Here is a 12,859-nt window from a genome sequence, read left to right as displayed (position 1 = left end):
GAGGCCTCCATAGCCAGCAATGACATTTCCTCTCTCAAGATCCACTAATGTACTAAAAACATATTTAATTCAGTTCATGTGGGTACAGTGGTTCAATATCAATATTATAAAGCGACGAGAATATTTGTGGTGTGCCAAAAAAACATAATAACGAATTATATAGTGATGGCCGATTTCAAAACACTGCTTCAGGAAGCTTCGGAGCGTTATGAATCAGCGTGTCGAATCATGATTCGGATCGCGTGTCAAACCGCCAAACTGCTGAAATCACGTGACTTTGGCGCTCCGAACCGCTGATTCGACACGCTGATTCATAACGCTCCGAAGCTTCCTGACGCAGTGTTTTGAAATCGGCCATCACTATATAAGTTGTTATTTTGTTTTTTTTGGCACACCAAAAATATTTTTGTCGCTTTATAATATTAATATTGAACCACTGTACTCACATGAACTGATTTAAATATGTTTTTAGTATATTAATGGATCTTGAGAGAGGAAATGTCCTTGCTGGCTATGGAGGCCTTACTGAGCCATCGGATTTCAACAAAAATAACTTAATTTGTGTTTCGAAGATTAACGAAAGTCTTATGGGTGTGGAACGACATGAGGGTGAGTAATAAATGACATTATTTTCATTTTTGGGTGAACTAACCCTTTAAGACATAACCTTTGCCATTTAAAAGACAAACACAACTGAGAACAAGTATGAATCTAGTCAATAGTACCATATCCCCAATGACACTTTGCATATTGTGTTGAAAATTAATTTAAAATAAAATACCTTTTCAAAGACTCACAACCTCATTAGTTGTGTCTGTGTTTGCCCACCAGACTGCACATTTTCAGCCAACACAAGTTGTGTTACATTCTTACATCTTCAGACTTCAAAGCACGTATTTGAAGCAAAGTGTTCAATAGCTTGCGGTCATCAGTGAGTTTTGAGTTACAAGAGATTTACCCACTGTGCCACATTTTTAATGTGTTTAGTTGAGAAAAACTTCCAGAGTGCTGTTTATGCAAATCAAGCCACAGTGGAGAGGTCTTCAGAGACATGTTTTATGCTATAAAAATAGTATGGTGACTCTTAGTTCTTCTAAAACATAGCACAAGTAGGCTAGAGCTAATTCTCTGCACATTTACACATTCTTTGAAGACAAAGTGATGGTAATGTCAGATCATATCACAGAAGGTGACTATACTTTAGTAACTACAAGTAGTAGCATGTGTAACAAGGACACTGTAAAATAAAGTATTTCCAAACAGTTTTTTTTTTTTTTTTTTTTTTTTTTTTTAAGATATAAATAACATGAACTGTGTCTGCTTTCATCCTCAGGTCAATAAATCCATCCTTTGCTTAATGGAAAATGGAAAATGGAACGTATTTTTACTTGATGTTGTTTGAAAATATTGGGTACATAAGATATGCTTTCTTCAGTTTGGGAATTATTCTATACTGTGCTATTATATTCTTTAATGCCTTTATAATTCTTGCCATTTTTCTTGAAAGGACATTACACCAGCCCATGTACATTCTGATTTCATGTTTGTCCTTCAACTCTGTGTTTGGAACAGCTGCTTTTTTCCCAAGGTTACTGGCAGACTTGCTGTCTGATACACACTTGGTGTCCCGTGAAGCATGTCTCTTACAGGCTTTTGTCATTTATTCATATGCAGCAAATGAAAATACAATATTAATGTTAATGGCATTTGACAGATATGTAGCAATCTGTAAACCTTTACGATACAATAGCATAATTACTCCCAGGATTTTATCTGTTTTAATAGCTATAAGCTGGATTTATCCAATGCTTTGCATTGGCATTTCTGGTATTTTAAATGCCAGATTGACTATGTGTGGTAACAAACTTTGGAAGGTGTATTGTCACAACTGGGAAATTGTCAAGCTTTCTTGTTCAAACACTATTATTAATAATGTTTTTGGCTTTTTCATAGTGACCACAACACTTATCGTGCCTTTAAATTTTATATTATATTCCTATGTTAAAATTCTGATCATTTGTACAAAAAGCTCACCAGAGTTCAGGAGAAAAGCATTTCAAACTTGTATTCCCCACATAGTGATCCTTTTAAATTTCTCTATTGCTATTTTTTGTGAGGTCACTTTGAGTCGGTTTGTGACTTCGGATCTCCCTATAGGGCTCTCGATTATTCTTTCACTGGAGTTTCTTGTTGTACCACCCATCCTGAACCCTATTGTTTATGGTCTGAATTTTCCTGAAATTCGCAAAAAAATGATATGTATTATAAAAGCATCCAAATAGCTGTGTTTTTGATGTAATAGATAATAGAGAATGTTTATGATATTCAGCAAAAAAATCATTGTTTAATCAAACAATGTTTTATTTCTTACTATGCTTTGTAATCATATACATTACATGTTTTCTGTAAATTTAACATTCCTAGTAAATATCTGACACAATTATACATTTATAGGCCTATACATATAATTTATTATTTAGCCTGGCTAAATGAGCGAACACTGTTACTGCATTCCTGACAGGGGTCAGACAGACCCTAAGTCACCTCTCAGATACCAAATACAGACATTGCCTGTAACATTAATACCTGAATAAATGCATTTAATTAAAAAATAAAAAAAAGTTTCCCTAGTTGTTATACAATGAAAGAAGGGGATTGTAAAATCCACCCCTTCATATTAACTCTTTCCTCACCATTGATGGAATTTTCCCAAGAGGTCCTCGCTGCAGCCTGTAGCCCGATGATAGCAGATTAGATCCATTACATAGTGAATGTCTTAACAATGTTTTGTGCATTAAAATCCAATACCGTGCATGCTCAGATGGGCTGCCAAACTGTAATGCTGAGATACTAGTTGTTTCATTACACAAATTATATTATTCTGTGATTTTATATCAGTGTTCGAACTTTAAGCAACAAGAGCGTAGTCTTTTGAATGAAAGAATTTGGTAGACTACGTATGCTTATTTTTAATCCTCTGATTAGTTTTAGGGGGAAAAAAATAAAAATCTACTACTACAATTTTGTTTTATGAAAAAATGGAAACTAGAAACTGTAACTATGAGGCTATCTTTATTTTTTTTCCACTGATAATGTAGTTCTGTGTTATTTGTTTTTATAGTTCCATTCCAAAAGCAAGTTGCATATGCAATAATTCGGTCATTTATGAACCAAATATTATTTTTCGTTCTCACTCTCTGTGCTATAAGGGAAACCGGTGTGGTTGTAACACTTTTTGTTTCAGCATCCATAACTCACTGAAATTTTAAGTAACTTTTAAGTACCCACATTTGTTTACTACAAAAGACACCCATTCAGACCTCTGTAAGAATACCACAACCCTTGTAAGCTGATGTCAAATACATGGTGTGCCTTTGTTACAATCTTCCCCACTACCAGGGTAGGTTGTAACACACATGCTGGGCTAAGTTGTAACAGTTAAACAAAAGAAGCAAAAACAGCAGCCGCACCATACAATATGCTTCAAAACAGGTTTACTGAAACAATTCAAAAGAACAATACAAAACAATGCCTTTCTTTCTGTGATTGACCAAAGCTCAAATCCACTTTCTGTTCGACTCACGTGTGTATGTGTGTGCAAATTAGTCTAATATAGAACAACCTTCGTTAATAGTATTTATGCTTAATTAACACTCGACTGCAGTGTACCTGTGTAAAGAATCTAATCTAAAAACAAACAAACAAACATACAAAAAACAGTGTAAATTTGTGTGTGTCTATGTATGAATATTCTCAGTCAGACTAACAGTGATGAAAAATGAATGCGCTGTGCTTCATGTGCTACATCTGCCGGGCTTCCAGCTGTTCTGAGTGGATCGCGTCGCAAAGTTAACAGGAAAAATGAGAGGTGGTGGATTGTGTTTCTACATTAACTAAAGTTGCTGTTCAGATGTAACAATGCTGAAGAAGATGCACCTTCCAGATGCATGTGTGAGTGCAGCGCTGCAACAGCTGGCTAAACAAATGACTGAAATGGAGCAAAGGTACCCAGACTCTCTTTTAATCACTCTTGGGGATTTTAACAAAGCAAATATCTCCTGTGAACTGCCAAAATACAGACAGAGACAGTAATATACTGGATCACTGTTACACCACAATAAAGGATGCATATCACTCTATCCCATGCACATCTTTGGGGCTCTCTCATCACTGTCTGGTTCATCTTATACCAACTTAGAAGCAGAAACTGAAATCAGCTGAACCTGTAACCGGAGTGACGGAGTGTTTTTGAAGCTGCTGCCACCGATCTGGGCATGCTCACAGATACTGTAACATCATACATCAGTTTCTGTGAGGATATGTACATTCCTACCAAGACATTCTTATCATTCTCTAATTATAAACCATGGTTTACTGGGAAACTCAAAGAGCTTTGTCATGCCAAAGAGGATGCCTACAGAAGTGGGGATAAAATCTTGTATAACCAGGCCAGAAACAGACTAACAAAGGAGATCAGAGTGGCTAAAAGTAGCTACTCTGACAAGCTAAAAAAACAGTTATCAGTGAATGACCCAGAATGCCCGCAAAACTTAATTCTGACCGTGCTTTTAAACCAGTATTAAAATAACAGCAGCAGAAAATAATGTTTTTATAAATTAATATAAGTAAAATTAGGATTTCAAGTACAGCTTACCAAAAGAATCTTGTTAAAGGTCACTGGCGTGATTCGGCGCACATCATATCCTCCCTTGTAAAAAGGTGGTTTTCACGATCACAAGCAGTTTTGATGCAAGGGGTAGTCGATTAACATAATGAAGTGATATGGTATAAGTGTTTTTTTTTTGTTTTTTGTTTTTTTTTTTTACAATATAGAAGTAAAAACAAAGTGGTCTCTGTCATTAACAAACTATGGGCTGAAGGCCTTGTTTCACAGACAGAGCTTAGACTAAGCCAGGATTAGTCCTTAGTTCAATTAAGGCATTTAAGTAGCTTTTATAAACGTATCCTAGAAAAAAATAATTACTAGTGTGCATCTTGAGACAAAACAATGGCGCTGCCTCTGACATATTTTAAGATATGTCAGTTCAAGTTACTTTCAGTTAAAACAGCTCAAACATGCATTTTAGTCTAAGACTAGCTTAAGCCTTGTCTGTGAAACCAGGGGGAAGTCTGTTAAGCATATCAGTCTACACATTGTGTTAAATGCTGTGAGTAAATTCCCAAGTTGTGTTCATTTTTAATCGTCCATACAGTTCGGAAAAGCTAAAGCGATCATTTGCGTGGTTCATCATTGCACAGGATGCGCTGTGAGAGAAACGCGCTTGCAGCTTGCGCTCTCACCCGCCGGTAGGCCTATTTTCCATACAAATGCTCTACAAAGGCTGAAGGCTGACAGAAGGCTGCTGCTTTCAATTTCCATGTGCGCTTTGTGAAGGGCGCTCGCGCAAGTGGCTGCGCGCGACTAGCTCCCTTAAGTGTTTAAATGTAGCCTACCTGCATCTCAAAATGCTTTTATGACTCGAAATTAACGTAAACACAGTCAGTTAGATGTCTCAAGGTATTAAACAGACAGGACAAAAACATCTTATTTTTCAAAAGAGATTTGTGCCTTATTGTGAATGCAGCTTATTCTTCCGCTGCTAGGTGAGCAACAGGTTTTGCACCTGAGACAGACCTGTCTGAAAAAACAGAGGTCTGGACCTCGGGGACCTCAATGGTGGGTACAATGCTGCCTGTCTGTTATTGCCTGAAGTGCAGGGCTCCACCGCAGTAGTTTGAAGAGTGCCCATCAATACCTGCTAGCCCAGTTGCTCCATTAGCCCTTTTGTCATTTTTGTACTTTGCACTTTGGGTGAAAAATAAATGTACAGAGGTTGAATACTTTAGTTTTATTCAGCTCAAGTAAAAGTACCCTAATTTCATTATACTCAAAAGAAGAAAACATAGAAAAAAAGTATGCAAGTACTGTACTGAAAGCATTTGTAATTGTATAACCCCAATACCAGAAGAGTTGGGACATTTTGTAAAATGCAATAAAATCAAGAATCTGTGATTTATTAATTCTCTCAAACCTCTATTTAAATGACAAAAGTACAAAGAAAAGATTTCCAATGTTTTCACTGAACAACTTTTTTTGTATTTTGTAAGTATAAACAAAATTTGATTTTGATGGCTGCAAATGGCACACTCCAGAAAAGCTGGGACAGAGCCGTGTTTACCACTGTGTCACATCACCTTTCCTTTTAATTACAATTTTTAATTGTTGCAGTTTTGCAACTGGAATTTTTACCCAATCTGCACAACAGTCTGTGGTCATCGTTATCTGATTCTCCTTTTCATGATGGGCCATACATTATCAATAAGAGTCAGATCTGGACTGCAGGCAGGCAGTCAGACACATCCACTCTATGGTGTGGAATGTCTAGAAACCACTCTGTTGTATCACATGCAGAATGAGGCCTGGCTTTGTCTTGCTACCCAGGAAAGATGTCATCTTGGTGGCAGTTTGTGTCTCTGTACAATCCAAATATATGCCTCCATGTCAATGGTACCTTCACACAAATGCAAGTAACCCATGCCGTTTGCAGTGATGCACCCTCATACCATGATAGATGTTTTCTTTTGCACCTGTCGCTAATAAAAGTCTAGATGGTCCCTTTCATCTTTGGGACTGAAACTTGATGTCAGTTTTTTTCTAAAAACAAGCTGAAACATTGACTCATCTGACCACAGCACACATTTCCACTGTCCTTTAGACCATCTGAGATGAGCTTGGGCCCAGAGAACTTGACAGCACCTCTGCATAGAACAGATGTATAGCTTTCTAGCTGCATTTCTTGATGCAGCATCAGACTGTTAAGTGACAACTGTTCCCTTTCAAGGGAACTTGTGCTGTGTCAAGCGCTTTGGGAACACCTCTGCGTGATTGCGTCGTGAAGCACATGTGAAATCAGTCCAATGGCGTGACGGAATGTCATAGGCGGGTGACGTCATGACCAGGAAACTATAAAGCACACCTGAACCAAACAGTGTTAGCTTCTGTGTCTTCAGTAAGCGTTCTCTGTGAAATCGTCTGTCTTATTTACTGTTGTTTGTCTTTTACGTTATTCAAGCACTCCTAAGACAAGTTTATAATGGCGAGTAAGCAGCAATTCAGACAGTGTGTTACTCCCTGCCCTCGTTACATCACGGGTGGGGATACACACGAGCTCTGTGTTGTTTGTTTGGGAGCGGAGCATGCCCAGGCAGCCCTCGAGGGGGCTGGCTGTGAGCATTGCGAACAGCTGTCTCTCAAGACGCTCCGCTCCCGCCAGGCGCTTTTCGAGAAAAGCGGTTTGACTCGTGTTCCCCACGGCTCGGGTCCTGCTGCTGCTGAGGTACAGCGAATGCTCGCGTTGTGGGCCTCGCAAATGGATCTTGCAGAGGGGTTAGAGACGGGCCCCGCCCTTTCTCTGCCTTTACCTGCAGGATCCAGTACTTCATTTCAGGAGGTAGAAGCACACTCTGCGGTTTTTTCTGCCCCTGGTGAAGCGCCGGTACTGCAGCGATATAGTTCTGAAGAATTAGACGTTGTCAGCATCGATGCTTGTGATGTTGAGGACTTGCCACCTCACACACAAGCTTACGAGGAGCTTGTGGATGTTGTGACTCGAGCTGTTGCCAGATTGAACATAAGCTGGCCAGCTGAAAAGCAAGAAGCCCATCAGTCCAGTCTGTTAGACGAGCGCTTCTTACCACCCCGGTCACAACCTCCATGCCGGGCCTTGCCTTTCTTTCCCGACCTCCACAGTAAAGCATACTTGGCAGCAGGTCAGGCAGCGGCGTGCTTGCACACTATTTCCATACTCCAAGCATACCAAGCTGACCTGCTTAAAGACCTTGATGAGGGTGGGGAAGTTATTCACGAGGCTTTCACTGAGCTACGTAAAGCTACCGATCTGTCTCTCCGGGCTACCAAGGAGACCGCCAAGTCAATTGGGCGGTCTATGGTAGCCCTGGTAGATACGCAGAGGCACCTGTGGCTCAACCTCAGTGATATGAAAGAGAGAGACAGATCTTTCCTTTTGGACGCCCCGCTTACGCCGCCTGGCCTCTTCAACGACTCAGTAAACACAGTCGTCAAGTGGTTTCAGGAAGCCAAGAAGCCGGTCAGCGGCGTTCCAAAAGTTTCTTTCCCGCCGCTCTCAGGTCTCGGGCTGCTGGGCGGGAGCAGTCCCAGCCGAGTATGAGCTCCTCGTACAGGGCACAACAGAAAGTGAGCGTTGCTTCCCGTGCTCCCCCACAGAGAGACTGGGGGACGGGGCAGCGCTCACAACCGAAGCCTTCCAAGGGTAAGTCGGATCTGAGGACCGCCATTATCCAGCGGAAGTCTTCGGGAAAGAAGTCTTGAAGCCAGTGGTGTTGGGCTTCTGAGTTGGTTCCCACCTCCTTATACGGTGCCCGCCTCCCCCCGTGCCCTCAGGGGGCCGTTCTGCCACCTTGTGTGCTTCAGGGCGCAGCGGTTCTCAGCGAACGCATATCTCAGTGTCCACCCGGCAATGTAGTGGTGCTGGGATGTTCGCTCCCTCTGAGGAGGGGTCAAAAGTGGCCAGGTCAGTTGCTCCCTGCCGGTTCACCATTTCAGGGCACCGGGCTGGTCACACATCTAACACTAGAGGTCAGTCTCGAGAGACTGATTCCCTTAGTAGACTTTCTGGCTGCATGGAAACTTCTGTCAAATGTATCTCAATGGGTCCTGCACACAATAGAATTTGGGTACAGAATTCAGTTCGGGTTGCGACCACCCAGGTTCAACAGGGTTTTGTTCACCGAGGTGAGCCCCGAGCAGCCTCTGGTTATGGAACAAGAAATAAAGACTCTCTTGCGAAAAGAAGCTATAGAACGGGTTCCTTCTCCCAGCAGGGAGTCAGGGTTTTACAGCCGGTACTACGTAGTTCCGAAGAAGGATGGAGGGTTGTGTCCTATTCTAGATCTGCGCCTATTAAATCGCTCTGTTAAGAAGCTCAAGTTCAGAATGAAACAAATCATGTCACAAATCAGGTCCGAGGACTGGTTTGTCACGATAGATCTGAAAGACGCATACTCTTATATATCCATACTTCCTCAACACAGGAAGTTCCTGAGGTTCGCTTCTGGGGGCGAAGCGTACCGATATCGGGTTCTTCCCTTCGGCCTAGCTTTATCACCCCGCACCTTCACAAAATGCGTGGATGCAGCTCTGGCTCCGTTGCGACTCCAGGGCATCCACATGTTGAATTACATAGACGACTGATCCTGGCACAGTCAGAGGAGTTGGTGGTTCAGCATCGAGATGCTGTTCTCGCCCACATGAAGCGTCTGGGATTACGTCTAAACGCAAAGAAAAGTGTGCTATCTCCAGCTCAGAGAACCTCTTTTCTGGGCATAGTTTGGGATTCGGAGGCAATTCCCACAGCCGTAAACAAGCTGAAGCTCGCCAGTCACTCACTGTGAAACAGTTTCAGAGACTGTTAGGTCTGATGGCAGCTGCGTCCAATGTGATACCTTTTGGCCTGCTGTACATGAGACCTTTGCAGTGGTGGCTCAAGACCAAGGGGTTTTCCCCGAGGGGAAATCCGTTTCGCATGATCAAGATCACGCAGCAATGCCTTCATGCTTGTGTCATGTAGAAAAAACCTTGGTTTCTTTCCCAAGGGCTGGTGTTGGGAGCTCCTTGTCATCGTGTAACTCTTACGACGGATATCATGAGTGGTCGCTCGGCTCAAAGTCTGTGGAGGGGCCATTATCTTTCCTGGCACATAAACCGGTTGGAGATGATGGCTGTGTTCCTGGCACTCAAACACTTCCTCCCAGATCTCAGGGGCCATCCTGTGTTTGTCCGCACGGACAATACAGCGGTGGTCTTGTATATAAATCATCGGGGGGGTCTGCGTTCGTGCCCCTTATGCAAGTTGGCACACCAGATCCTCCTGTGGGCCCAGGGGAAGCTACTGTCAGTCAGGGCAGTATACATTCCGGGGCGTCTGAATCAGGAAGCACATCGACATCCTGTCGAAGCAGGGGCTGAGGCCCAGGGAGTGGAGACTTTACCCCAAGGTGGTGGAGCTCCTTTGGGAGCGCTTCGGGAAAGCGGAAGTGGATCTGTTTGCCTCTCGAGAGACGACTCACTGACCATTGTATTTCTCCCTCACGCATCCAGCCCCCCTGGGGTTGGATGCGATGGTGCAGACATGGCCGAGGCTATATTCCGTGAAATGGAACGTCTTCTCTTTTTGGTGTAGAGATCGTATGTTAGACCCTGTTAACTGCCTGGTTGGTACAGTTCTGGAGTTCCTTCAAGACAAGTTCTCTTCAGGGTTATCCCCATCTACACTAAAGGTCTATGTGGCAGCCATTGTGGCTTACCACATTCCTTTGGAGGGTGATTCTTTGGGAAGACACCCATGGGTTACTCGCTTCCTTCATGGTACCATGAGGCTTCTTGCCTTGACTTCACACCGGGCATGGTTAAAGCCTTCCTCTTCCCTCATGAGGGCTATGTTCCTAAGGTCCCCACTAATGTGGCGGGCCCTATTATGCTGCAGGCCTTCTGTCCTCCCCCGTTCCAAGATCCAGACCAGGAAAAACTTAATCTGCTCTGTCCTGTCAGGGCTTTGGATGCTTACGTCCACAGAGCTGCCCTGTGGCGTAAGACTGATCAGCTGTTTGTCTGTTTCGGGTCCCCACGTAAGGGGCACCCTGCATCTAAGGATACATTAAGCAAGTGGATAGTGGAGGCTATCTTGCTAGCTTATGAGTCGGCCGGCCAACCGTCACCTCTCAAGGTCTGAGCCCACTCTACTCGGAGTATGGCTGCCTCTCTGGCATTACTCTCTGGAGTGTCCCTCCAGGAAGTTTGTGATGCGGCGGGGTGGTCCTCGCCTCACACCTTCATTAGGTTTTATAACCTAGACTTGGCCTCGACCCCGGGGTCACGAGCACTTGTGTCTTAGTGTGCGCATCCGATTTCACACAGACAGGCACTTGGTTTTATGGCGGTGTGGGTATTTCGTTCCCAAAGTGCTTGACGCAGCGCGAGTTCCCTTGAAAGGGAACGTCTCAGGTTACATATGTAACCATGCTTCCCTGAGAGGGAATGAGACGCTGCGTCACGTTGCCATATTCCCAGCATGCCTGTGACCGACTTACTTCGACTCTTCAGAAGCTAACACTGTTTGGTTCAGGTGTGCTTTATAGTTTCCTGGTCATGATGTCACCCACCTATGACGTTTTGTCACGTCATTGGACTGATTACACATGTGCTTCACGACGCAATCATGCAGAGGCATACCAAAAGCGCTTGACGCAGCATCTCGTTCCCTCTCAGGGAACCATGGTTACATACGTAACCTGAGACATTTTCCACAGTACTCCCGAGTCCATGTGGCTATATTTGACACAGTAGCATGGCGGTTTTTAATGAAATGCCATCTGAGGGCTCAAAGGTCATGCACATTCAACTGAGGTGTCCTACTTTGTCCTATACAGACTGAGATTTCTCTGGATTCCCTGAATCTTTGTACAATATTATGTATAGTAGATGGAGAAAGACATAAATTCTTTGCAATCTTGATTTTTGAATTGTTTGACAATTCTCTCATGACATTTGGCAAAAAGTGGTGAACCATGACCCATCTTTTCTTGCAAAGACTGAGAAGCTCTTTTACACCCAAACATGATACCCTCACCTATTACCAATTCACGTGCTAATCGTGGACTGTTTAAAAACAGTTTAACTTGGATATTATATAATCTTTTCACTTTTATTTTGCTTCTGTCCCAACTTTTTTGGAGTGTGTTGCAGCCATCAAAATTAAAATTTGTTTATATTCACAAAATACAATTATGTTGGTCATTGAAAACATTGGAAATCATTTCTTTGTACTTTTGTCACTTAAAAAAAAAAAAAAAAAAAAAAAAAGTTCAAGAGAATTAACAAATCACAGGCTGAAATTCAACATGGTCATATATTTAAGCTATGGATATTTCAATTCAAAACATTTCACAAACATTTTCAGTTTTCAATTTTCAGTCCATTTTATTTAGCTTCCACAAATTCAGTGGTTTAAATTCGACAAAAAAAATTCAACATTGGACATCCGGGAACTGCAGGAATAGCAGTAGATTGCCTATGCTTGATCTCCATCTGCTGTTAGTCGTCCTCACCAGCAGGTGGCGCAAGTGGCTGTTAATGAAGACCCAAACAACAGCTAGAGAGAATCATTCATTCACAATAATAAGTTTACAGAAATAGAGTAAGTGGTAAGTGTATGTGATGATTATCAGGGCCAGAATGTATGCGGAAAAGCTGATAAAGACACAAAAGCTGTGTTTAAGTTTAATTCAATGTCTTCAAGATTACTTTCCCTGTGTATAGCCTACATGTAAGCTGCTTTCTCTACTGCAAACATTTGGCATTAATTAACTTCCATAGTCCACCCAAACAACTGGGCCATTGATCTGCAACAAGGCATGTCTCTGTCTGTCTTCACCTGAGTGAGAGGCCTTAAAGAAGTGTGTCTGAACGCATTTTTTTTTTTTATTTGCTAGAATTGCATATGATGGTAATAATTAGACACAAATAATAAATAAACTAATTAGAAAAAACATGCATACATTAAATACATGAAGAATGAATACTATCACAGAGCAGATTAACATAAATCATTGTTTCAGTAACTTAAAAAAAAAAAACTATCACTATTTTATTATTAATACAAGAAAGTGCTCAGTTGCACATCAGTAATATGAAGAAGCTATTGTACCATTCTGTACCATTCTTACTTTACATCAACAACAAGACACAACACCAAGGAAATACTGATCATAATGAGAATGTTCGAATGATTTCAAGCATGGACCATTCAACACTATAATCATA

General features: G+C 42.0%; 1 protein-coding gene across 1 annotated transcript; it reads left to right on the top strand.

Moving 5' to 3' along the window:
* Window positions 1-1,059: 1,059 nt before the first annotated feature.
* LOC127495805 (putative gustatory receptor clone PTE03) lies at window positions 1,060-2,282 on the top strand. Its single transcript, XM_051863128.1, has one exon. It carries the CDS (start codon window positions 1,365-1,367, stop codon window positions 2,280-2,282), a length of 918 nt encoding a protein of 305 aa, XP_051719088.1. The 5' UTR covers window positions 1,060-1,364.
* The last annotated feature ends 10,577 nt before the right edge of the window (window positions 2,283-12,859 follow it).

The sequence above is a fragment of the Ctenopharyngodon idella genome, chromosome 15 (assembly GCF_019924925.1).
Source record: "Ctenopharyngodon idella isolate HZGC_01 chromosome 15, HZGC01, whole genome shotgun sequence".
Lineage (NCBI taxonomy): Eukaryota > Metazoa > Chordata > Actinopteri > Cypriniformes > Xenocyprididae > Ctenopharyngodon > Ctenopharyngodon idella.
The sequence above is the reverse complement of the archived record's forward strand: the minus strand, read 5'-3'. Positions and strand labels throughout refer to the sequence as shown.